Raw genomic sequence first — 26,809 nt, 5'->3', positions numbered from 1 at the left:
CACCTCGTCAAAAAGTATCAGGAGCACACTTTACGGCACATCAGATTAAAAAGTTGAAAAAAAAAGATAAAAATCAATTGTTTCTTTTATCCTCCTAATTCAAAAACCTCCTCAAGAAGTATCAGGAACTGACCGGTGTAACAAGGTAAAAAATATACTGTTTGCCATGTTCTCCTGATACCAACACTTCCTCAAAAACTATCAGAAGAACACTTTACAACATGTCCGATTAAAAAGTTGAAAAAAAAAGACAAAAATCAATTGCTACCTCTATCCTTCTGATACAAAAACCTCCTCAAGAAGCATCAGGGGCTGACCAATTTAAAAAGGTAAACAAATATATTGTTTGTCATGTTCTCCTGATTCGAACACCTCCTCAAAAAGTATCAGGAGCACACTTTACAGCACGTCCGATTAAAAAGTTGAGAAAAAGACAAAAATCAATTGTTTCTTTTATCCTCCTGATACAAAAACCTCCTCAAAAAGTATCAGGAGCTGACCAGTTTAACAAGGTAAAAAAATATACTGTTTGCCATGTTCTCCTGATACCAACCTCTCCACAAAAAGTATCAGGAGCACAATACATCAGATTAAAAATATACTGTGGATTTAAGAGAGAGCTAGCTTTCCTCTTAGTTTTCTCTTCTCCCTCACCTGCAGTATCGGCACTATATATTCATAGGTATAGGCCTTAGTCACTCCACGCCTTTGCTGTTAAGGTTCCAAGGAGGTGTGGGGGCCTCAGACCCGCCACTGATAGGAAATAAAAATTACCTGGTTCGTCCATGTAGAAGTAAAGTTCCAAGTCATTCGTCGACATCAAAACGAATCCCTCCCCCATATATCGAGGGGGCTCGTCCAGCATGCCGGTGTACTTCGGGCTCGGTACGAGCATAACGCGTACGTTCTCCGATTTGCACTTGACGAAGTGCATGAAACGATCCAGAGTGTTCACGGCGGGCTTGGTCGAGTACACGAAGTGGGACTCCTCGATTGTGATGCTCAGAGTGGTCGGCACCAGTCGATTTCCGAACACGAGCCGTCCGGACGAAATGTCCATCTTTATTACGGGTATCAGGTCGCGCCACGTGCGCGCCATCGTCGCCTCCGATATTTGCTTATTCTTCGACTTGTCGATCGTCGAGTTACTGTTCGTCCTGAAACGATCATTACCGGGTATCCGGAATTGCGGACGGAAAGACGACGTACCTCTCCTTGTTTTCGTTCTTATCGAGATTATCGGGAAAGATGTGCGATTCCAGGCCGAAGATCTTCTCGAGGCCGGCGTACATCTCCGAACGGTTGTAGGTGTGCAGCTCGAAACCGTTGAGCACGACCGAGAGACGCGTGTCCGAGTGGGAGAGGTCCTCGCTGACGTCCTTCGGAACGTACGAACGCCACCAGCGGAAGATCAGGTAGCCGTCCTGCACTCGCACGCTGTAATCGTGCGTGATGTACACGACATCGCGAAACATCACCTTGCCGGCCAGGGCGTCGACGATAAACGATCCTAAAATTGACGGTTAACTATAGCGAGACCAGGGGAAGGGAGCCGTACCGATTTTGAAGTAACCATCGCTGATGAATATCCGATTAATAATTCGCGTGATCACATATCCGGCAACCCTCGAGTTGTAGTACGTGATGTAAACTACCCACGATATCGCAGAGACCAGGCTGAAGAGTAGCCAGAGGAAATTCGAGTTCACTTCGATGTTGGGAAAGCCGATGGTGGTGTTTAAGTGGGAGGCCTCCGGCAGGGACAGGTCCACCGAGTCCAGTTCTTCCGAAGTCGGGAAGGTGAAGTAGATGAAAATGATCGGCACTAGGAATGTCGTAATCATTTTGAGGGGGCGTTTTTCTTTACCTACGGCATTTTATTATTAGTTTTATTGTTATATATTTGTGAAATAATTATCGATTTTATCACAAAACAGTCATTTGAGTAAACACAAATGATTAGAGGTGCAGTACATTTCAGCTACTGTGACAGGACATGTGGACTACTATCGATTCGCTTGAACTAAAACAGATTGATTATTGACTATTGTACAGAGTAATATATAATCAAAGAATACTCCTTCCCAGTTTACTTACGACCACTTATTAAAATATTTGTTAAAAAAGTTTCCAACATTTTTGGCCTATTATAACAAAATGAGTTCTAAAAAATAAAATGTTAGTACACATGAACTACTCTTCATACTTTTGAACTACAACGAGATTATACCAGGTGCATTCCGAAAAGAATCGTATACTGGGCAATACTTCAAGAATCGCAAATGGTTTTCGAGTCCCAAAATGTAAAAAAACTTAGGACCGAAGAGTTTGCATCTGGGTAGTGTGGAATACTGCCCAGCAAAGCGAAAACTCGATTAATTTCTCTCAAAAACTACCATATGTCTGCGTTAGAGGAAGAAATATCGAGCTATCCTTTACTGGCGGGTTTTTCATACCCCAGACTCCGGTGCAGCATTCTTGTGTGTTTAGTGTATTGAGAGCGCTCCAAGAGCTTGAAGCTGATATTTGTATGGAATATTCCACACCAAAGCGAACTCGATTAATTTACTTCAAGAGACTACCAATGCAAGTGCTAGGAGAAAGAATTACAGAGCTTTCAATGCAGGGGAGGGGAATTCCCCCCTCCCCCAGACTCCCTGATGCTCCATTCTTCTCCTAAACAATGGAATTTAAAAGCACGATCCTGTGGAGCATGGAATACTTTCCAAGAAAGCAAAACTAGACTGTCCTTGGTCAAGGACTCTCGTGAGAGACTTGAAGGCCGAGAGCGTATGTAAAAACCGAGTAACCGGGGGGTCGGGAGGGGGGTCCTATGGAAAACCCACCAGCAAAGCGAAGACTCGATTAATTTACCTCAAAGACTACCAATGCAAGTGCTAGGAGAAAGAATTACAGAGCTTTCAATGCAGGGGAGGGGAATTCCCCCCTCCCCCCAGACTCCCTGATGCTCCATTCTTCTCCTAAACAATGGAATTTAAAAGCACGATCCTGTGGAGCATGGAATACTTTCCAAGAAAGCAAAACTAGACTGTCCTTGGTCAAGGACTCTCGTGACAGACTTGAAGGCAGAGAGCGCATGTACAAACTTAGTAACCGGGGGGTCGGGAAGGGGGAGGGGTCCTATGGAAAACCAACCAGAAAAGCGAAGACTCGATTAATTTACTTCAAAGACTACTAATGCAAGTGCTAGGGGTAATATAGAAAGTATTACGGAGCTCTCGTTTGCTGGGGAGGGAAATTCCCCCTCCCCCAATCTCCCTGATGCTCCATTCTTCTCCTAAACAATGGGATTTAAAAGCACGATCCTGTGGAGCATGGAATACTTTCCAAGAAAGCAAAACTAGACTGTCCTTGGTCAAGGACTCTCGTGAGAGACTTGAAAGCCTAGAGCGTATGTAGAAACTTAGTAACCGGGGGGGCGGGAGGGGGGGTCCTATGGAAAACCACCAGCAAAGCGAAAACTCGATTAATTTACCTCAAAGACTGCCAATGGAAGTGCTAGGGGTAATATAGAAAGAATTACCGAGCTTTCCTTTGCTGGGGAGGAAAATTCCCCCCCTCCCCCAGACTCCCTGATGCTCCATTCTTCTCCTAAACAATGGCACGATCCTGTGGAGCATGGAATACTTTCCAAGAAAGCAAAACTTGACTGTCCTTGGTCAAGGACTCTCATGAGAGACTTGAAGGCCGAGAGCGTATGTAAAAACTGGGTAACCGGGGGGTCAGTAGGGGGGTCCTATGGAAAACCCACCAGCAATGCGAAGACTGGATTAATTTATTCAAAGACTACTAATACAAGTGCTAGGGATAATATAGAAAGAAATACCGAGTTCTCCTTTGCAGGGGAAGGGACCCCCCCCCCCTAATGGTGCCTAATTTTGGTTCTGTAAGAAGGAAACCATTTTTACTGTAGCTGTCAGTGGGGACACCGGGCCTCCAACTTTGGTTCTGAAAACTGCTATCCCCTAATACCAGTTCCGCGTTCCCGTGGACTATCGGTCTCGAGTACCGTCATTTATCGCTTGCTCGTAAGTAGATCGAAAATTAAGGTCTCACTTAACCGACTTCACACCGTGGCATACAAAGCCAATAAAATCTGGCCCAAACGATAGAGAGTGGGGATGTCGCTTAGCTGATGATGTGGTGCACCTTTTAGAAGTCTATGTAAAGGTCTTACAAAAGCCTACACGAGTCTCCCGTTTCATCTCGGGACTCCAGGACTCTCTGTTTGGCTACTTTGCAAATCGCGAATGCGACTTAAAAGTTAAAAGAGACGTTTACGAAACTCAAAGAAAATTGGGAACAGTCGACAAACTACTAAAAAATGAAGCAGAGTCAACGGTCTTGTTTCTAAAATTCGTAGAAGGTCGAGCCACCTTCGATCGATTAAAAATTAAATATTATTATAGCCGGCGGAGCTAAAAAAAATTGAAGAACAATTACGCTATTTTGCAGTTTATATTAAGAGATATAGGTACAGGGGACACCAAAAAAAATGTAGCAAAAGCTTCTAAAATTTACTTTCAGTTCTTGCAATTCTCTCCTCTTTTAAAAGAGTCTTGATGGAGAACAGTGTTGGGAAAACTGCATGGAAGAAGTGGTACACTATAAAGAGTTCCCGAAAATTAAGTAACAAATCCTTGAATCAACTCGCATGAACTGGACAAATGAACGTATACGTCCATCGAACCTACCACTTTGCAAACACAACTCGGTCCTAATTAGCGGACGAACAATAAAGCGCATTACCTCACTCAAAATCGATAGTTACAAAGTTTTTCATGCATAACCTTCTGTGGAAAGCGTGCGGTTAGATCATCAGTACGTCGTGGTCGCACTTCGCGTACGGTGTGCCTTTTTACGCGTAGGTGGTAACGCGCCAACTTTCCCAGTTTACGAAGATCACTTTCTTCTTCTTCTCGAAGTGTCTTTACCTATATTTACATCGGGCGACGAAGAGGTGAGATGCAGGTTTATATTATACTTTTAGCTTCCAGAAGAGGACCAGGCGAAGAACAAAAGGAAACAATTGACCCAAATACGCGCGAGCCTCTTGTAAAAATCTTTAATTTACGAATAGTCGCCGTGATTGTGGGAAAAGGTTTGCCTGGTCGACTGTTTCCGGTTCCGCTCATGGATTTGCACGCAAACTGACCGCGGTCAGTAAATAAGGACGGCCTTCTATTTTCCACTGCCTAGTGCGTCAATTGCGATTTGCAATTTTCGCCCCATCAAAATTCAATGTCGACGACCCGATAATTAAAGGCGCGTTTTTCTTTTGTTAAGAATTCAGAGGGAAATCGATACCTCCCCCGATAACTGGAAAATCGCGCGTCTTTCCAAGGGTCGGAGCACTTAGCTTCGTGTCCGAAAATGTAAATTCGCCGCCTAAAGTCATTGCCACAGTCCGTGAATACAAACAATGCGCGCCACAGGAAATAATGGGGAGAAAGCTCAATTTTTGTTTAGTTAACATCCGCGCGCGTAAAGCGTAACGAGATATCGCATCTTGTTTCTTTTTTCCAGCGAAATGTACATCGACGCCCTGGTCCTCCTGAACGCGATGCTTCTCTCGGCCGCCCTCCAGTACGACTGCTCCAAGTCGGAGTACGAGAGGTGCGTGAGGATGGCCGATCCGCTCATCAAGGAGGTGCGACTCATCTTTCCCGACAACATGAACGACGTCCACCTGGTGTGTCGCACGTGGAACGACTTCGTCGACTGCCTGAAGAGGTTCACGGACCGATGCTTCACCGATCAGCAGCGGTCGCAGTTCAACAAGGCGATCGAGAATCCGATACAGTCTGTCCATCAGATGTGCACGCAGCCTCGCTACCAGAAGGAGTACCTGCAGCACGCGCCGTGCATGAAGGGCACCGTCATCGATGACGGACGCTGCGGCTCGCACTACCGCTTCCTCGTCGAGCAGGTCGATCAAGGCGACGTCATCTCTAAGGCCACTCTGTGCTGGTGAGTTCAAGAAATGCCACGAACTCAATAGTCAAGCAAATTCCTTGGATTTTTCACCCTTTCCAGAATTCACATACAAGTGCCCCCCCCCCCGCCCAAACAATTTTTGAATTTTTTGCAATTTCTGCGCAATTTTTCTTTTTCTATTCTTCTATTCGCATCGGGAAAATTGTAGGAAACAAGTGACGTCACACGCCCCCCGCCTCCTAACTCATTTAAACAATTGAAATTCGAGACTAAAACAACAATTTCAGTTCGCACGATCGCTTCAAGCAGTGCGTTCTTCGGGAGGCGCGCGAGTCCTGCGACAGGGGCGTGCCCAACGGTCCGGCCTCGCGCTTCTCGGCGCAAACGATCGACAAGGCGCTCAGCTTCCTGCAGGACCAGTGCTTCAATTACATACCGAACTCGGGCGATTGCACTCTACCGTTCGACGCGGTTTCTCTGTCGACGTCCCCGAGCGAGATCTACCCGTGGAACACGCGGCACGACGATTTAGCGGCGAAGGAGATTTCACCGACGAGGGTGGCGTCGCCCAGACCGACTCCGACGGTCTCGCTGTACACGCCGACGATTGACGATCCGCAGGTACGTTCACGGTACGATTCTTACCAGAGATAGGTACGTGGAGGTCGCTTTGCAGGATTCCAGCTTTCTGGCGTCCTCGCAGAGCTTGGGCTCGCGAACGAGGCCGGCCTCGTACGGTCGGGCTAGCAGCTGGTCGGACGCGCCGCCGACGCAAAATACGCAGGTCAGCGTCAGTACGGGAGCACCTCAGACGTCGCAGTCCGGTCAAGGTGTCACTACGTCGACGTGGACTGTTCTGAGTACGTCTCCAGGTGAGGCCCTTTTTTTATGTAACTATCATGTATTCGAGCGAGGTGAGGCGCCGCAGCCGCCGGAACTAATCGTATGAAACATCCAAGAAAAATTTCTGGTCGCAGGTATACCGCACAGCCACCCCGGTGGCTTATGTATGATGCCCCACAAGAAAGGGCAGTGTGATGACAAACATATGCACGAAATTCTGGGGAGAGAATTCATACCGGGGGGTCCGCCAGTAAAAAGGAATCGATTCCAAGTGTGCTAGGGGGGGGGGTATTCCATATTCCCTCCAGCGGGTTATGTATTATACTCTACAAAAAAAGACAGCGCAATGGTGACATTATAAAACATAAACACGAAATTATGGGGAAGAATTCATCACTGGGGGGTGTGGAATTCCCCCCAGGAAATAGGAATTGATTCCAAATGAGTGGGGGGGGGGTATTCCATACCCCTCGGACCCTACCGTGGATTATGTACTATGCCCCACAAGAAAAAAACTGTGATACTGACACTCCCAAGACAAACATGGTGATTATCCTAAAAATTCTGGGGTTTAATGTAACACCGGGGGGTCTGGGGGCCATGGAATGCCCCCCAGGAAATAGGAATCAATTCCAAGTGTGCTGGGGAGTATTCCATACCCCTCAGACCATACCGTGGATTCTAAATTATGCCCCACAAGAAAGGGCAGTGTGATGACAAACATATACACGAAATTCTGGGGGCGCGAATTCATCACAGGGGGGGTCTGGAATGCCCCCCAGGATATAGGAATCGATTCCAAATGAGCTGGGGGGGTTTTCTGTATCCCTCAGACCCCTGGTGGATTATGTACTATGCCCCAGAAAAAAAAGACAGTGTGATGATGACACTCCCAAAACAAAAATCTTAACAGGGTGATTATCCTAACAACTCTGGGGTTGAATGTAACACCGGGGGGTCTGGGGGCATGGAATACCCTCCAGGAAAAAGGAATCATTTCAAAGTGTGCTGGGGAGTATTTCTGGGAGGTTAAGCATATCTGAAGATGCAATAAGGCCCAAAATATAAACTAAAGAGATAGATAATGCCTAATGAATGGCAGAAATAGTGAAGATAGGAGACGGGGGGGATGAAAATGCCCCAGTGTACCTTCCCTACCCTAATGGAATAATTTTGTCCAAGTTGATACGGTTTTATCTCGTACGATAACCTAACGGTAACCTTTACGTTTTATAAACAAAAGATCGAAAGTTTATCAGCAGAAAACAACCGAATATAGGTCACCCCGATCGCTCCCGTCAACCGAGTTACCAAACCGGCAATTGCGTAATCGATTTCTGTTTTTCAGAGTTGAGAAAAGAAGTTCAGCCGCTCGAGTGGGAAAGGTCGAGGACGCAAACATCGTCGTCGACGACCTGGTACCCGGCCGCCGGCCACCAACTGAGCAACGAGGTGGACGAGCCCAATCAGCTCGGGCTGGTCAATCCGCACGGGGGGAACACCGCGAGCGGCAGGTGCGCCGTGAACGTTCTACTGATCGTCGCGGCGCTTCTACTCGCCTAAAACTCCAAGTGTTAATACTACAGATATATTTTATGTGATTTAGATTAAGACAATCTGTACCTTATAGAGCCCTGCACTAGTCACTAAATTAAAATAAATTAAAACATGTCAACGTTCGCCATCGCCTGAAACATGAGGATGTCTTGAGTAATGTCGACGATTTCGTACTTCTCATTCGCAGGTATAAACACGACGGTGCCGGCCTTGAGACGCGTCGAACCCATTCGTCCCCCGCCGCCGATTACGATCAGCACGCTCGCAGACTGCCTGGGTTTCAAGGTGTAATCGCCGACGGCGGCGGGTACCTCAATTTTGATCACCGCGAAATCGGGAACGGGAGGTTTGAACGCCTGACAGTAGGCGTCCTCGACGGTCGGACGTAGCAGCTGCTCACGGGCCGGCTTCGTCTGGTAGGTCAGTATGCGACACAAGGTCTCGACGTCCTTGTACTTCGGCGTGAGCCCGGCACGTACGATGTTATCTGAGCAGGCCATGCACTCGACGCAATCGCCGGAAAGATAGGCGTGGGGCTCGTTCGCGCCCAAGTAAATCGCCTCGTTCGGCTGTAGCACAACGTAATTGAGGAAGTACACGACGAAACAGCCAATATCGTCGGGGAATTGCGAGTATAAACGTTCGAGGAGTGGCGCCATCTGCTCCTCGCGCGTCTTTTCATCGCGGCCGGAAAACTTAAACAGTAGCTGCTTTAGCTGGGCGCTAACGACGTCTTGCGGGCACAGCATTAAACTGCGAAAGCACGTCTTTAGCATGTCCTTCTCGTTTGCGGCGTCGCTAAGAATGAACTTCTCAGATATATCGACACCGACAATCGCGCGGAGCTCCCGGATGTTTTTCATGAACTCTTTAATTTCGGCAATCGGGCGGAAGCCGCAAAGGGCCTCGAACGGTGTCAGTGCGATCGCGAATTCCGGCTTGTGATTGGGATTCTTGTACACCTCCGGGTTGGACTTGTGCAGCTCCCTCGCGATCTCCTTGGACGGGTGAGCTTGAATCGAAAGCGCCTTGTTTATGGAGAGTATCTTGAGCAAAAACGGCAGCTCATTCCCGAACATTAGGCGCACCGGCTCTCCCAGGTACTCCGGTTTGGTCTCGATGACCGCGGACAGTAGTTCACCCGTCTCCTTTACCCTTGAGGGCGCGTTGCGGTGCGTACCCATCCACAGTTCCGCATACGGCGTATCTTCACCGACTTCGAAGGTCGGATTCGACAACTTGTGAAGAACAGCCACTTTACTGTCGAGGCCCAATTTGCCCCACTCGTATGTCTGCACCTCGCACTGCAGCTCCATCGCGTTCTACTGACCCAATGGCCACCGGCCGCCCGTTTTATATAATGATAACAACCTAACCTAAAAATTTGATAACGTCAGTGTCAGCTGTGTCACGGTTGTTTATTTACGATTTGGACTGCGTGTACTCTTTGATAACACATTTTATCTGACTTTGACTTTCCATTTCAATGTCCATCGCATGTTTGCTCTTACTCCAGAGTTCAGATCGTTGTGAAGGATCCGCTAAAATGCACCCCACCCCCCCAAATGGAAAAAATTTAAACCACATTTTAACAATAAACAAAAACAACACTAGTAGTTAGAATGCGACGTGACTCCGTAAGAATGCGCATGCGTTGGGTTACCCGCAAAATGCAATTTTTAAAATTACGAAAGTTTAACTTTTAAGGTACGTAATAAACAAATCCGTACACAAAGGGCTTTCTTTTGACCTCCGAAACAAAAATTGTGAATAATTTTCACCAATCAATCGTCAGGCCAGCCGCCAGAGTGATGCAGGAGCATTTTTCGGGAGTCACGTCGGATTATAACCGTTAAAATTCACAAATAGACCCACCAGTGGCGTGCTGGAGAAGTTTACCGCCTACAGCCGGGGAGTGTTGTATTGTGGACTATTCGAAATGGGAACCCCACGCCATCAAAAAACCGTTATCTTTTCCCACAGAAATGGGATTAATTTTTACCTTACGACCCATAAATTGCCTATACGCGTACGTAAATACATTTTTACATGGTCTCCGCGCTTACGATATGTGTATCGGGGGAATACCCCCCAGCATACGATTATACGAAGATTTCATTTCCTTCTCCCCCCCAAAGAGTACTGTGAGTACTAGGGATAAAGAGAATTAACGAGTCCTGCTTTGATAAGGGTACTGCTGGGGGGTATTCCAATCCCCCCCAGACCACCCAGTAGTATATTTTCACCCAAAAACATCTAGAATTATCACATACGATAATTTGAGGAAAAATACCATCGAACTTAGCAATAGGATCCTAAAAGAGAGATTTTTCGGTCCTTTTCTAAAATCTATTATGAGAGCAGTGAAGAGGGTGAACGTTATCATGAGAGAAATCAGTCCCGGGGAGTCTGGGGGGTATGGAATACCCCCCCAGCATACGAAGATTTGATTTTCTTCTCCTAAAGATTACTGTGGGTAGAGATAAAAAGAACTAACAAGTCCTCGTCTGGTGAAGATACTGTTGGGGGATATTCCATACCCCCCAGACCCCCGGTGCTATATTACCCCAAAAAAAACGCCTAGTGTTAGCACATACGATAATCTGAGGAAAAAGACCATCGAACTTAGCAATACGATTCTAAAAGAGAGATCTGTCTGTCCTTTTTTCAAATCTATAATGGAGCGGTGAAGAAAGGGAACGTTAGCATGGGAGAACGCAGTACCGGGGGGTCTGAGGGGTATGGAATACCCCCCAGCATGCGAAGATTTGATTTACTTCTCCCAAAGATTACTGTGGGTACTAGAGATATAAAGAATTAACGAGTCCTCCTCTGGTGAGGGTACTGCTGGGGGGTATTCTATACCCCCCCCCAAAGTCTAGTGTTAGCACATACAATAATTTGAAAGAAAAGACCATCGAACTTGGCAATACGATTCTAAAACAGAGATTTGTCTGCCCTTTTCTAAAATATATAATAAGAGGGGTGAAGAGGCTGAAGGTTAGCATGGGTGAAAGCAGTACCTGGGGGTCTAGTGGGTATGGAATACCCCCCAGCATACGAAGATTTGATTTTCTTCTCCCAAAGATTACTGTGAGTACTAAAGATAAAGGAATTAACGAGTCCTCCTCTGGTGAGGGTACTGCTGGGGGGTATTCCATACCCCCCACACCCCCCGGTGCTATATTACCCCCAAAAAAACGTCTAGTGTTAGCACATACGATAATTTGAAAGAAAAGACAATCGAACTTAGCAATACGATTCTAAAACAGAGATTTATCTGTCCTTTTCTAAAAATCATTATGGAGGCCCTGAAGGTTGAACGCTAAAATGGAAGAACCCCCCCCCCCCGCCCCCGTAAACGTAAAGAGTTGATATTATCTTTTTCCAAAGATTACAATGAGAATGCCAGGGTATATGGAACCCTCCAGCGAGGGAAGTTCTATGACCACTTCCTGAAAATGATGTTTAAAGCAGCAAAGGTTTAAAACAACCCAGCAAAGGACTCGATAACCTTTTCCTATGATCCACAGTACCCTCGTGGTAGTTTTCTTGAAAAAAAAAAGAAAAGTCTTATAAAGTCCTAAGGATTTCCAAAAACCTCCAAGAGTCAGTAAAAGCCATGTAAGAGATCCTTTGAAACCGCAAATAAGCGTCTTAGTTGTGGAAAAAACCTCTTTCTCTATCTTGTTGTCCTGGTATAGTCAGAGAACCTTTACAAGAGTGCTTACTCATACTTTTTGTATGAAGGGTTGAAACACCTCCACAGGAAAAGACCTACAGAGCCTATAGAATGAAATGGAAAATTTTGAAGGGGAGTTTGAGGAGGTAGTCACGGATGTTTTTCCACGTATGATTGCTGATTTTGGTATGAATGTAGCAAAAACGTTAATATCAGCCGATTACGAACTTTTCGGTTAAATAAATAGTAATTGGACGACCTTCGGGACAAGGCACGTTGTTATCCAGTGATAGGCGTGAGTGCATTTGATAGCGTGAGCGATAAAAGATCCCACCGTTCATTTCGAGTCGTTGGGTCGTCGTCATGTTGCTGCTCGTCAAACTGTCCCTTTTAATAGGAGTTGCAAGTGCAGCTAGGATTTTAGGGGTTGTGCTGACGCCAGGCTACAGCCACCAGGCGTTCTTCAAACCGTTTTGGAGGGAGTTATCACTACGCGGTCATCAAGTGACGACCATCACCACGCACCCGATCAAAGATGCAAAATTGGTGAATTTAACGGAGATCGACTTGGGAACCTTCGCAGATGATACCCAAGGACACATGCATAAGATAGTCGAGCTGGGGGACACGAACCTCGCGCGTCAAGTAAGGTACATGTTTACGAACGCCCTCCCGACGGTGGACAAGTTACTGGGATTCCCACCGGTTCGGGAATTGATCGACGACAAAGACGCACGTTTCGACTTGGTAATCCTGGAGCACCTCTGGAACAGCATACTGCCCTTTGCCGTCAGATTTAATTGTCCCTACATCGGAATGTTGACGATAGACGCTCCGAACGCCATGCTGAAGAAAGTCGGCAATCCGATTCACTCGAGCTTGTTCCCGGACAATTTACTACCCTTCGGAGATGGACCAACGCTGACGGAGCGCGTGTCTAGTTTCCTCTACGAGCTGGGTTACAACAACGTATACCTGGAGATGGAGGAGCTCGAAAAGGAATTGGTGGAGAAGCACTTCGGAAGCGACTACCCTCCAATCAGGGAGATGGCCGAGAACATCAGCTTGCTGTTCGTCAACGCCGATCCCATCTTCCATCACAATCGGCCGCTTGTGCCGGCCGTCGTGCAAATCGGCGGCGACGGTTTCCACAGGAGCCCACCGCGACCTCTTCCCCAGGTAAGGTTCGCGGGTCAACGTCCGAGTTTTAAACGCGTTTAATTTACAGGACATTCAACTGGTGCTGGACGCCGCTACCGGCGGTTTTATCTACTTCAGCTTGGGAACCAACGTTCGGAGCGAGTTTCTGGGGGAGAAGACGATCGATATGATGCTCGGTGTTTTCGCAGAACTGCCGTTCACAGTACTTTGGAAATTTGGCGGGAACATCTCCAGGAAGCCCCGCAACGTTGTCGTGGCAAAGTGGTTGCCTCAGGAAGACGTGCTGAGTGAGTCACCTGCATTGCATTTTCGATCGCTAGAGGGGTTACGTTTCAGGGCACCCGAACATTAAGCTGTTCATAACGCAAGGAGGCCAGCAGTCCATGGACGAGGCGATCCAGTCGCACGTGCCGATGCTCGGAATTCCGTTCTTCGGCGATCAGCCCTTCAACGTGCGGAAGATGGTGAACAGGGGATTCGGGTTGGGGTTGAACTACAAGAATTTGGAGAGGGAGAGCTTTAGGCAGGCGATTGTTGAAGTCATCGGCAATTCCAAGTGAGAGAATCATGACCGTTGCTTCCCGCGCAAATGACCTGGAGTTTTAGGTATCGAAATACTGTCACCAAGTTGGCGCAACTAGCTCGCGATCAGCCAATGAGCGGGCTTGAAAAGGCAATTTGGTGGACGGAGTACGTGATACGGCACAAGGGAGCGAAGCACCTCAGAAGTCCGCTTTTGGACTTGCCGTGGTACCAGTACCTACTCCTGGACGTGATCGGGGCGTTATTGCTCGGCCTTTCGCTTTCATTACTGACGATTGCGTTCGTCTGTAGGTCGCTGATTAGGCTTGTAAGGAAGAAGTCTACGTCATCCGAGAAGAAAAGCTCGTAAGCTCCGATGGAGAAGTACAAGGGCCATAGTACTGTCTTTGATTATAATTAAACAATTACTAAGAAATAGGAAGACGCACAAATTCACTTTCTACCACCACCACGTATAGATTACACCCCCGATCGGCGAGGAGTAACTATGACTCTCTTAATTTGACAACACTACGCTCGGTTGGCCGTTTTGACCAATGAGGGTGCAGCACGTTTTAGTTTGCTGCCAGGTGTGCATGCGGCCCGTCGCCACACTGTACCATTATCAATTAGAAATGGACCCGAGTGGTATATTCTCCTTGTGTATTTTGGGAAGACCATAGAACCTCAGTGACACCCCATTCAACGTAACCATTCCTCCTTCTTCAACCCCCGTTCCCCTCCTTCCTGTTTTATACTTAGTTAATTTGTCTGTCAAACCCCGCCCCCGTCCACTCAGTTCACACTTTCTGTGTTGCTCCATTTTCTGCAATTAATTTCCTATACCTCCATCTCACTTCCTTGCCTTTTCCTTTTCGTCTTTCAGCCACTTCCCTGTCTCCTTCTTTCTTTATACGTCAACTCGTCAGTTACTTCCCTTTAACTCTCTCTTACTCCTCACAATTTCCTTCTTCTTTTACCATGTGATTTCCGAAACTATTACCTATTTCCCCCTACTTCAATTGCTTTCGCCACTTTTACGTTCGCCGCTACTTGTAGCTTTTCTTCTCCTTTTTTCTCTCTTATCTTCTCCATCACTTTTTCTTTTTCTTTATTCTAATGCTTTTCCCTTCTCTTCATTGCCTCCCTTAACCCTCCGATTTCTTCCGTCATCTTCTCTTTCATTTTGTCTATCTCATTTGCCGCCCTTATTGTTTCTCTACTTACTCCTTCGGTTAGTTTTTGATGTTTTCCTCTTCTCCTCAAATCAATGCACTCGCCCCCTTTTCCAATTTCGTTTTCTCTCTCCCCGTTTTCTCCGTCACGCTTTCCTTTGTTTCGCTGATCTTATGACACCTCTAGCCACTCCCCTTTTTTTGCCGCCTTTTTTTTTGGAAATGACAATGGAACCACTTATAATCTACTATATTGATATGGAATACCCCCGGTTTCCCCAAAAAAACGTTTAGCCCTTCAGAAATCCATAATAGGTTTTGGGAAAGTGATCAGATCCCCTTCTGAATAATAGTATTCCGTAGGAAATAGTACGGGGGGGGCCTGGAACCCTGGCTAAGATTTCAAAACACCCGACAGAGAAAGACTAGACCACGTTTCCTCCCTAATCCTCAGTACTATCACGGGTTTTCTTTTTGGAAATGACAATGGAACCACTGTATAATCTACTGGGGGGGGGGGTATTTAGACCCCCCCGGTAGCACCTTTTCCCCAAAAAAAACCTTTAGCCCTCCAGAAATCCATAATAGGTTATGGGAAAATCATCAAATCCCCTTCTGCAAAATAGTATTCCGTAGAAAATAGTACCGGGGGGCCTGGTGGTATGGAACCCTGGCGAAGATTTCAAAACACCCGACAGAGAAAGACTAGACCACGTTTCCTTCCTAATCCTCAGTACTATCATGGGTTTTCTTTTTGGAAATGACAATGGAACCACTGTATAATCTTCTGGGGGGGGGGGGTATTTAGACCCCCCGGTAGCACCTTTTTAAAAAAAACGTTTAGCCCTCCAGAAATCCATAATAGGTTTTGGGAAAATGATCAGATCCCCTTCTGAGTAATAGTATTCCGTAGGAAATAGTACGGGGGGCCTGGAGGGGTATGGAACCCTGGCGAAGATTTCAAAACACCCGACAGATAAAGACTAGACCACGTTTCCTCCCTAATCCTCAGTACTATCATGGGTTTTCTTTTTGGAAATGACAATGGAACCACTGTATAATCTACTGAGGGGGGGGGGGTATTTAGACCCCCCGGTAGCACCCTTTCCCAAAAAAAAAAACGTTTAGCCCTCCAGAAATCCATAATAGGTTTTGGGAAAATGATCAGATCCCCTTTTGAATAATAGTATTCCGTAGAAAATAGTACCGGGGGGCCTGGGGTATGGAACCCTGGCGAAGATTTCAAAACACCCGACAGATAAAGACTAGACCACGTTTCCTCCCTAATCCTCAGTACTATCATGGGTTTTCTTTTTGGAAATGACAATGGAACCACTGTATAATCTACTGAGGGGGGGGGGGTATTTAGACCCCCCGGTAGCACCCTTTCCCAAAAAAAAAAACGTTTAGCCCTCCAGAAATCCATAATAGGTTTTGGGAAAATGATCAGATCCCCTTTTGAATAATAGTATTCCGTAGAAAATAGTACCGGGGGGCCTGGGGTATGGAACCCTGGCGAAGATTTCAAAACACCCGACAGATAAAGACTAGACCACGTTTCCTCCCTAATCCTCAGTACTATCATGGGTTTTCTTTTTGGAAATGACAATGGAACCACTGTATAATCTAGAGTTTGGCTCATGTAGGTACTTCGGCAGCAGCGTACGTCATTTCCGTATTTCTTCTGCCACCGGAAGCCGGTCCAGGAGCCATTCCCGCGAAAGCTCAACAGATAGTAAAATTCGTAGAATTCAAGATTAGGTTATCGATATTGGAACATTATAAGATAACCGCTTCATTATCAGAACTTGCTGTAAATGCATAGGTGTAGTCCATTACTCATAGATAGCTGAGACAATGGGCCGTATGAATAAAAGTAAGCAAATGCTTATACTTGCAAAATTCAAAGTAAATACTCGTAACTGCCCCTTTATACTGGTCTGTTTAGCATGGTTTAGAAGCGCTGCACTGCGTCCTGTCTTTCTGTTTAGAAGCGCTGCTAAGTCGCCCAGTATGAAGGGGCAGTTACGAGTATTTACTTTGAATTTTGCAAGTATAAGCATTTGCTTACTTTTATTCATATGGGCCAGTGAGTGAATCACAGAATGAGAATTTAATGGAGCTGGAAATCGATGGATTGAGCGTAATCGTTGATTCTAAAACGGCCCAAGAGCTGTTAGATGGTAGGCAAAACGATGTAAATTTTTTATTTCTATTTAATAATGCTAGACGCTTTTCAGATCCGATTGCAGTAACTAGTTAATTAACAATAAATTTACAACAATCTTAAGATGGATTAATGGAATACCCTCCGGCACTCAGAAGTAATCGATTATCTTTTCCCAAAAACTACCATGTTGCTTCTGCGATAGGGTCATGAAATCGCCCTTACAGCTGGGGGGTATCCCGGTACTACGTTCTCCCCCAAAACGTTTAGCCCTCACAACTCTCGTGCACGGAAAACCACATTAAAATTAGCGGTCATATTTTTTATTCTGCGAATTTAAATTCTGTAGAGTGTGGTTGTCACAATGACTTTCGGAAGTCTCCGGTTTCAGCGAGCCGTAGATAGCAGAAGATCTTGCTACCAAAAGTTGTGAGATCATCGTCTGCATTGCAAAAATGCAATTCAGCGGGATTCCAGTGCGTGGATTTCTTGAGGAACAGTCTAATTTTCCTACTCTCTTGCAATCTGCAGCCCCATTGTTTGATTTTCCGAGTCATTGTCGTCGTAAGGAGGACCGTTTCGGGTTTATTTTGTCTCAACAGCATTTCCTACCGGAGGACATTCCTTCTATGACGTACGGTGACATTTATTTGTTGTAGTAGAACATAATTGATATTAAGGTTTACAAAGACCGTGGCCACGAAATTGATAGTAGTAGTTGATCTGAGCTCTTCCCTTCAAGGTCTATGCTAAAATTCGATCCTATATTTCATTGGTGGTCAATTGTAGGGGAGGGGGGAGTCCTCCAGGAAGACAGTCACATGACTCCGGGTAACCAGAAATGAAATACCCCGTTACAGTAATGGATATTACTCATTTATTAGTTCTTCTGATATCCGGAGAAGAGTTCCAGGATTGTTGCTAACCAGTCACTCATATAATAGGAGAAAGTGACTATATTCTCTTGAACCAACCGTTCTTGGAAGATTAAACAAAAATTGGGGATTGAAATGGCCCCTTTATTTCTTATGTGCTCCTGGTAACCATCGAAAATTAACTGTACGAGTTGAAGGGTTCCAATTCGAACCTACCACGCACATAATTAATTCAAATAGTAATTTTTGTTTTTCATTACAATTTATTTGTTTGGTATAAGTACAACATTTTACATTTTTTTTAACAATACTGGGAAAAGTATATAAGGGCCCAGCCACATATGTATTGGACCAAAACAGATATTCAACACTTTTATCAACGGCAATAATTATAAAATAAACAAAAAGGTAAAGCAACGTTTCATGTGGTCCAATACATATGCGTCTGGGCTCGTACAAAGTGCCGTTAACTTTTATTTGAAGCCGTAGTCTTAGTCTTGGTCCCCTGCCTAAGTGAAAATTGTCCAATTCCGTTGATTTGTTGGATGGTCGACGTGAAGTGACAATCTCAAGGATAGGAATAACTGTAACGAGAAACCGTTACGACACCTAAAACTGGTTAATCGCAAAGCCCTTCTTTACCAAAACGTTTTCCGCACGAGAGACCAGTTACCTGTTCCAGGGGTGGGATCCTGCTAACAAAAACTCATTGATTTGATTTGAGTGTACTTGTGGTGTGCTTACATTGTTTGAGCAGGATCAAGTTGGCGGAGAAATTCTCACCAGCGTGGTTGAAGTTCACGTGCCTTGTCTGAGAACAATCAATGATAGATTAGTGGGACAATTCTTATTAAAGCCCATTTACTTCCCCTTCCGTTAAAGAGTGCAATCCTTCTTCAAAGTTAAATCCGCAGAAAACAATCACTTCGCTTTGTAAAACGGTATGGCTATGAATCCATAGTCATACACATTGATACAAAGCAAACTGACTGATCCCACGAGAGCAACTTTGCGAAGAATAATTACAGTTATTTTCTGTTGTCAAACGGAGATTTCCATAATTCACTAAAGATCACTTTTGGTTGCACTATACACTTCACTTTTCCCCCACTGCTAAATACACTAAGAAAATACAAACATGCGCCCTACCTTTATAAGGCTGCTCTTCCAGAATCTGAAACAAGAGAAAGTTGAATTAATATAATTGCAAAATTTAAAATTAATCAAAAAATGTATGTTGGGGGAGGGAGAGGTTAATTTTTCTTTATTGAAGGAGACGCCAGAAAGTGAAGCCGTTATTACATTTGCTACTACGTCTTAATAAAGAGGTGGAAATTTACCTTTAGCCTTATTAATTCTGACTCGGGAAGCGCCGGGAGTTCACGACCGCGGGCTACTGGCATGGATTCTCTTCGGACGCCATTACCAATAACTGAAAAATTAAAAAAAAAACGCTATTACCTCTGGTTTTTGTGTAGAACAAACAATTAGAATTATAATTAATTTTCGACATTCAATAATTTTTTTCTTTACGCTACGTTACGTATGAAATCAAAATTTGGCTTGGGAATTTCCGTTAAGGTACTCACCTCGTTTTCGTGAACCATGTCCATATAATCCAGGCTTGAATTCGATCTGATCCATCGCAGAAGTCGTCGGCAATGCTGGATTAAGGGGGGGACTATGGGGGCTACAGCGAATTTTACGCATGACATTAAATTTCAGGTTTTTATTATACAGGGTGTTCCTAAATATGGAAGGGGCTAATTCTTTGGCTTATTTTATGACTAAAGGTTCATATAAACATAGGTCCACTCCTTTACAAATGTACAGGGTGTTATAATTTCTTCGCATACTTTACAAATTAAACCTTTAAGTTATAAACATATGCAAACACAAGTTACAATTTCAAATGCAAACTGTCAAAACTAATAAAAACTTACTGGACCATTTTAAAAATGAAAAATGAAAATTGATTTTTTTTCTCAATAACAATCGAAAATACGCAAACATGACAAAACAGACAATCAAATTTTGATTTTACAATCTGCGAGGGGCGCACAGAAAAAAAGTTCAGGGGAAGAAAATGGAACATGACACCTGAAAAAGAACACCCTGTAGATTCTTACTACCAAAGATGTAAGCCCTTCAGCATAAGTTATATTTCAAATTTGAGCAAAATATTGTAACGGAAACGCTCCAGACATGACGTCGCCTTTGGCGCTCTGGAATTTTCTACGCGCGCGATAGTGTGATTTGTATAGGAATATTCCAGACTTATCCGGTAATTACGCGAGTGTTCTGGACTTACATTGCTTGCGTGTATAAATGGTTGCGGACCGAACATCGCAGGCAGTTTACTACCGAACGAGATCGAGTACGTATGAAACATCGAGCGCGGAAATATAAATTGCGAAGTGTGTGATATAAATAGTCGATATAAATTGTACGGTTTTTATAGTGTTTTAGTTTTGTTTAATAAATATTGATATAAATCGAACCCGAATTTATAAATCACGTTACAATATCTAAAAAATTGCAGAAGATATAAAAGAAAAAACTTAAACAATTTTGAAATTTAAACACCCTGTAGATTGGTAACGAAGCGTTTGCGAACCTACATTTTCATGAACTTTTAGTCATAAAAGAAGCCAAGGAATTAGCTCCTTCCTTTACATCATATGTAGGAACACCCTGTGTATGTAAATCAGAGTATTTTAAAAATCCCTCAGGGACACCGGTCTGATGACAGCACTCCCAAGGAAAGTAGCCCAAAAAAGGCAAAAAACTGGGGCCGTAAAGGATACAAGAACCTTTAGCGAAGCAGCTGGAAACTTCAGAATGGCTTTTTGTCCATGAAGACCTGGAAGGAACGCTGTCGGAAGAGGAGACAGGGCGAATCAAAACTTGGATCCTTGACAGAGTCGACCATTTTTGTCCATTGGGGCGGTTTCGGTTCAAGGAGGAGCGCTATTGATCGCATGCGCAGACCAGGTGTAGGTGGACGGTTTGAAGTCGCGGAAGTAGAGAGAGCAGACCAGTGGAAGGAGGGAGAAACTTCGACTTGTTGAAGCGAAGAACCTCCCAAAACCAGTAAGGGCACACGGGGCGCAAGTAGGAGCGGGGAAGATCCGGAAAAGGATCGAAATCCAAAATGCTGGTACCGAACAACACTCACCGAAGGTCATAAGAAAGGCAAAATGTGACTCGTGGAGGAGGTGCTGCGAGGAAATTGAACAAATTCCAGGAAGGTGCCAGACTCCAAGAGTCTTACAAAAAGGAACAGAGGGTAGAATGAGTTCCTGGAAGAAAATTGAGGGGGGTCACACAGAGACCGCAAAGCAGACCTTTTTTTTTGTCGGGATCAAAGACCCTGAGGCGGGCGAACCAATTACTCTGGAACCACCTCTCAGGGGGAACAGAGGAAATTGGGTTTTAGGGGGGGGGGGGGGTAGTGAAGACTAATGGGGGAACTTATTTAGTGACTCATAAGAGATGACCGAACCCATCAATAAACCTGACTATCAACCAAGGAAATCCTGTGAACTGGCTATCCACAGAGTAGTGGGATGTAACGGAAAGGGCGATCTCCTGGAGGTGGCTCTGGGGCGTTTTTAGATATAGAGGGGATGTTTGACAATACCATTCTAGAACACAAATATTACACCCTCGCTTAACAATGACCCTGTAGTGGTTCGGGCTGCACGAGGATGCTCGCAGGGGGGAGTTATCTCTCTCCGCCGCTGTGGTCATTGGTGGTAGACCGACTGGTGAGGAGATTAAGTGAAACGCCCGACTACAATGGTAGTTCAGATAGTAGATATAGACAGAAATGGAGATAGAAAAGAAAGACACGCCTGAAGTTACTTTCGCTTTTTTTTTAAGGACATTCGCTTTTGGGATAGTACCAACCTAAATGGGGAAACAAAAAATAACTAGGACCGGGCTGAAGTTACATTCGTTTTTTTTTTAATCAACGGCCTTCGAAAGTGATGGCACCGGGATCAATTTTCATCCCCTTTTTGGAAAAGAGCCCTAAACCTCGACAAATTCGTCCCCGAAGTTGACAAATTGCGCAAGTGTGTGAGTGAGTGAATTTTGCACGCGAAGGCTAAGGGCGCCGTGGAGGCCCAATGGCTTACCTAAAACCCTCTAACTGTCGTTTTTCGAAAAGTGGCCCACAGTTCGAAAAATTCCCTTTCATTTGGTCAATGGCGCGGTATACGAATATAATGCAAGTTGCAATTCAAAATTGATTTATTAAAATGAGTGAGTTTTGCACGGGGAGGATAAGGGCTCCGTGGTGGCCCAAAGGCTCACCTAAAACCCTCTACCTATCGTTTTTCGAAAAGTGCCCCACAGTCCGAAAAATTCCCCACTGCAGACATTGGTCGAAATTTCCAGGACAGAACCGTTCCCAGATCTTTCTGAAAACCCCAAAGGGGAAATTAGCATCGTCCATCTTAAAGGTAAGTAGGATGAAGATAAAACTTGCGTCAGAAATGGTCACAGACCATTGTCGTTTGACCAAACAATGTGTACCAAATAGGACTGACTGACAGCCCTTTATGCAAGGGTTGTGGTGAGGAAGAAGAAACTCCATACCACATCATTTGCATTGTGAGGCAAGGGAGCGCCTACTTGGAAATGAAAAAATTAGACAAGAGGAAGTAACAAGAGTTCGCCCTATCGAAATTCTGGAGTTTGTTAAAAACACAGGGATTTTTGAAGGGTAGCCACAATAGACCAAAATGTCGCAGTAAAAGAACCGACTGGGACCACCCCTAGTACTATAATAAATATAATGATATGTATGTCGAAAAAGAGTGGGTGGTAAAAACGATAATTTTTTGTAAATAAACCAAGGGACCAAACAGCTTCAAAATTTAGTTTCTAGTTCAATTGTTTGCTGGCAGTATTGACGATTGATTAAAGATTTTTGAAATGACTTTGTATATATACACGGTGTCCGAAAAGTATAGAATATCCTATAAAATATTGTTTATTTAGTTTTTTATCACATGGAATTTAATTTTTTTATAACAAAAGTGCAACAGATAATTTTTTTTTTGAATTCCAATACACTTCTTTTGCCAACTTTTTTGATAGTGCTGTGTAAATTTTGAGAAAATCGAGAAAAAGTGGGCGTAGATGTATTTCAACAACGTTCATCTAGTCACTCATGATCGTTTTGTGCTCATCTAGATATTGAAACAACTGATTGCGCCTTAGATTGTGACAGTAGTACGTGAACTTGAAGAGAAAAGTTACTAATTTAGATAGGTGGACGTTCACTTGTTTCAATATCCAGATTAGCATAAAACAATCATGGGTAACAAGATAAATGAGCATTCTTGGACGTTCTTGGAATACACCCACCCGCAGTTTTTCGCGGTTTGCTTGATTTTTTTAATATTTCACATTTTTGAAAAGGGAATAAGAAATTCTATCAATTAAGTTAGATCATTAAAAAAATTACCTGTTGCGCTTTTGTTTAAAAAAAAATTAAAAAATAAAAAATTCCATGTGATGAGAAATTAAATAGGTACCAAATAAGTTATTTGAAACATTTTTGAAAATATTGATGTTTACCATACGATATTCCATAGTTTTTGGACCACCTGTATAGCACACGATTCTATTGGCAGAGAAAAGTTATAGAAACGGTAATTTTAAAATTTTCAAAGTGACAAAAAATATTGACTGTTTTTCTAAATAAACAAAGGAATCAAAAAGTTTGAAAATTTAGTTGACAAGGTAGTGGGGGGGGGGGGCTTTTGTAGGTTCCCCTAGCTCAGAAACCCTTAACCCAGCACTGGTGGTAGGCGTAATCCTCACCAACAGGTTGAGTGGCGTCGATGGGACTGTAACAATCGATGAGATTAGTAATTAGGTAACCATGTAAAGCGAGTTCAAGTACAATTTTTTTTTGGTTAATGAAGTAATTCACAAATATATTATGAACACGCACTTACCTTCCTCTAAGCTGAACTTAGTGCAATAACAAACGAAGGTATAATAATCCAATACCATGTCACTAGGGTGACAGACAAAGAAGATTGTTACAACTTGCGTAGTTATTAAAACGAAGCTCAAGCGAAGAGCAATTGTTGATCTTCCTTCTTGTTAATATATTCACTATTCACTTTTACCCCCCTTACAAAAAAATATGACATGCAATACACCATGCAGAAAAGGAAAAATCCTACCTTATGAGACCGCCTTTCTGCAATCTGTAACAAAGAGAAGATTTACGTTAGAAATGATATTAAAATATTTTGTGTTTTGAGTATTTATGGTTTAAAACAATTATAAATTTTGACTGGGACAGTAGAGCATTTGTCTGCGTTTTACAGTTTTCTTAAGAAATTGAAATTGTAATAAAAGGAATGAACACTTACCCTTTAGCCTTATTAATTCAGTCTTTCCGTGGAAGAAACATCAAGCCTTGCAAAGATGAAACACTGCACCTCCAATTGGCCAAAAACTGAAAAGAGAAATATATTCCAATAAAATCAATCGCTTGACTAAATCAAAATGTTTCAATTATTATTCAATGTATTGAGATTTTTTGAAAAGAATACCATCTGGGCATGCGCACATTCGATTCTTACTCACGCAATATGTTTGCCTTTACTAGAAAAATCGGTGTTAAAAAAATATCAAAAAAATATAGAAGAGCTAACATTTCAAACTTCTCAAAAATGCACTAAAAATACAAAAGAAATGAGCCAAATGTCCACAACACAAAATACCCCTGCAATTATTATAACTACGTCCCTGAATATGAGAAGATATCAATTCTGTTTTGTTCTTTTGAAAGGATGCTCAACAGTGCGAACTCAAAATTGATATCAAAAAGGCCCTAAACGTCAGAGTTACGCGCTGAAAATGATAAACTACAATAAGAAGGACATGCCCTTTTATAAAAATCAAAAAAAACGGAAAGTCTAAGTCGAGAAAGTCCTTAAAAATGACCATAAAGTCAAATCCAAAATACCTCCCAAAAAGGCCCTAAACGTCAGAGTTACGCGCTGAAAATGATACACTACTATAAGAAGGACATGCCCTTTTATAAAAATAAAAAAAAACGGAAAGTCTAAGTCGAGAAAGTCCTTAAAAATGACTGTAAAAATAGCGCGATGTTCAACTGTGCGAACTCAAAATTGATATCAAAAAGGCCCTAAACGTCAGAGTTACGCGCTGAAAATGATACACTACAATAAGAAGGACATGCCCTTTTATAAAAATAAAAAAAAACGGAAAGTCTAAGTCGAGAAAGTCCTTAAAAATGACCATAAAGTCAAATCCAAAATACCTCCCAAAAAGGCCCTAAACGTCAGAGTTACGCGCTGAAAATGATACACTACTATAAGAAGGACATGCCCTTTTATAAAAATAAAAAAAAACGGAAAGTCTAAGTCGAGAAAGTCCTTAAAAATGACTGTAAAAATAGCGCGATGTTCAACTGTGCGAACTCAAAATTGATATCAAAAAGGCCCTAAACGTCAGAGTTACGCGCTGAAAATGATACACTACTATAAGAAGGACATGCCCTTTTATAAAAATAAAAAAAAACGGAAAGTCTAAGTCGAGAAAGTCCTTAAAAATGACTGTAAAAATAGCGCGATGTTCAACTGTGCGAACTCAAAATTGATATCAAAAAGGCCCTAAACGTCAGAGTTACGCGCTGAAAATGATACACTACAATAAGAAGGACATGCCCTTTTATAAAAATAAAAAAAAACGGAAAGTCTAAGTCGAGAAAGTCCTTAAAAATGACCATAAAGTCAAATCCAAAATACCTCCCAAAAAGGCCCTAAACGTCAGAGTTACGCGCTGAAAATGATACACTACAATAAGAAGGACATGCCCTTTTATAAAAATAAAAAAAACGGAAAGTCTAAGTCGAGAAAGTCCTTAAAAATGACCATAAAGTCAAATCCAAAATACCTCCCAAAAAGGCCCTAAACGTCAGAGTTACGCGCTGAAAATGATAAACTACAATAAGAAGGACATGCCCTTTTATAAAAATAAAAAAAAACGGAAAGTCTAAGTCGAGAAAGTCCTTAAAAATGACCATAAAGTCAAATCCAAAATTCCTCCCAAAAAGGCCCTAAACGTCAGAGTTACGCGCTGAAAATGATACACTACTATAAGAAGGACATGCCCTTTTATAAAAATCAAAAAAAACGGAAAGTCTAAGTCGAGAAAGTCCTTAAAAATGACCATAAAGTCAAATCCAAAATACCTCCCAAAAAGGCCCTAAACGTCAGAGTTACGCGCTGAAAATGATACACTACTATAAGAAGGACATGCCCTTTTATAAAAATCAAAAAAAACGGAAAGTCTAAGTCGAGAAAGTCCTTAAAAATGAGCATAAAGTCAAATCCAAAATACCTCCCAAAAAGGCCCTAAACATCAGAGTTACGCGCTGAAAGTGATAAACTACTTTAAGAAGGACATGCCCTTTTATAAAAATCAAAAAAAACGGAAAGTCTAAGTCGAGAAAGTCCTTAAAAATGAGCATAAAGTCAAACCCAAAATACCTCCCAAAAAGGCCCTAAACGTCTCAGAGTTACGCGCTTAAAATGATAAACTACAATAAGAAGGACATGCCCTTTTATAAAAATAAAAAAAAACGGAAAGTCTAAGTCGAGAAAGTCCTTAAAAATGACCATAAAGTCAAATCCAAAATACCTCCCAAAAAGGCCCTAAACGTCAGAGTTACGCGCTGAAAATGATACACTACTATAAGAAGGACATGCCCTTTTATAAAAATAAAAAAAAAACGGAAAGTCTAAGTCGAGAAAGTCCTTAAAAATGACCATAAAGTCCAATCCAAAATACCTCCCAAAAAGGCCCTAAA

At 43.3% G+C, this 26,809-nt stretch overlaps 4 protein-coding genes and 1 long non-coding RNA gene across 10 annotated transcripts in view; 2 read left to right on the top strand and 3 right to left on the bottom strand.

Moving 5' to 3' along the window:
* Positions 1 to 1,998, bottom strand: part of LOC116181725 (transmembrane protein KIAA1109 homolog) — a 34,585-nt gene extending 32,587 nt beyond the window's left edge. For all 5 annotated transcript variants that reach the window (XM_031502148.1, XM_031502144.1, XM_031502145.1 and 2 more), the window contains exons 1-3: positions 1,559 to 1,998; positions 1,210 to 1,510; positions 775 to 1,157 (exon numbers count right to left, since the gene is read on the bottom strand). In XM_031502148.1, the coding sequence (XP_031358008.1) occupies positions 775 to 1,157; positions 1,210 to 1,510; positions 1,559 to 1,844 (970 nt within the window). In that variant the 5' untranslated portion in view covers positions 1,845 to 1,998. The remainder of the gene's footprint in view (positions 1 to 774; positions 1,158 to 1,209; positions 1,511 to 1,558) is intronic.
* Positions 1,999 to 4,786: 2,788 nt separating this feature from the next.
* On the top strand, positions 4,787 to 8,480 carry LOC116181724. The gene is made up of 5 exons (XM_031502143.1): positions 4,787 to 4,981; positions 5,548 to 5,991; positions 6,246 to 6,579; positions 6,635 to 6,830; positions 8,150 to 8,480. The coding sequence occupies exons 2-5, from the start codon at positions 5,552 to 5,554 to the stop codon at positions 8,362 to 8,364; spliced, it is 1,185 nt and encodes a 394-aa protein (XP_031358003.1). The 5' UTR covers positions 4,787 to 4,981; positions 5,548 to 5,551; the 3' UTR covers positions 8,365 to 8,480.
* Positions 8,374 to 9,936, bottom strand: LOC116181723 (mannose-6-phosphate isomerase). The gene is made up of 2 exons (XM_031502142.1): positions 9,785 to 9,936; positions 8,374 to 9,734 (listed from the first exon to the last, which is right to left on the bottom strand). Exon 2 carries the CDS (start codon positions 9,672 to 9,674, stop codon positions 8,463 to 8,465), a length of 1,212 nt encoding a protein of 403 aa, XP_031358002.1. The 5' UTR covers positions 9,675 to 9,734; positions 9,785 to 9,936; the 3' UTR covers positions 8,374 to 8,462.
* Positions 9,937 to 12,351: 2,415 nt separating this feature from the next.
* LOC116181742 (UDP-glucuronosyltransferase 2B7-like) lies at positions 12,352 to 14,161 on the top strand. The gene is made up of 4 exons (XM_031502163.1): positions 12,352 to 13,219; positions 13,269 to 13,488; positions 13,538 to 13,757; positions 13,808 to 14,161. The coding sequence occupies exons 1-4, from the start codon at positions 12,404 to 12,406 to the stop codon at positions 14,091 to 14,093; spliced, it is 1,542 nt and encodes a 513-aa protein (XP_031358023.1). The 5' UTR covers positions 12,352 to 12,403; the 3' UTR covers positions 14,094 to 14,161.
* Positions 14,162 to 18,220: 4,059 nt separating this feature from the next.
* LOC116181744 lies at positions 18,221 to 20,170 on the bottom strand. 2 transcript variants are annotated; one of them, XR_004147324.1, is made up of 5 exons: positions 19,530 to 20,170; positions 19,281 to 19,372; positions 18,685 to 19,114; positions 18,583 to 18,635; positions 18,221 to 18,524 (listed from the first exon to the last, which is right to left on the bottom strand). It is a non-coding gene; the product is annotated as an uncharacterized LOC116181744 (long non-coding RNA). The 2 variants fall into 2 exon arrangements; XR_004147323.1 differs by having other exon boundaries at positions 18,583 to 18,632.
* Positions 20,171 to 26,809: the final 6,639 nt, after the last annotated feature.

Source organism: Photinus pyralis, unplaced genomic scaffold (genome assembly GCF_008802855.1).
Source record: "Photinus pyralis isolate 1611_PpyrPB1 unplaced genomic scaffold, Ppyr1.3 Ppyr1.4_unclustered_Scaffold19, whole genome shotgun sequence".
Taxonomy (NCBI): Eukaryota; Metazoa; Arthropoda; class Insecta; order Coleoptera; family Lampyridae; genus Photinus; species Photinus pyralis.
This window is presented reverse-complemented; position numbering and strand designations above follow the sequence as displayed.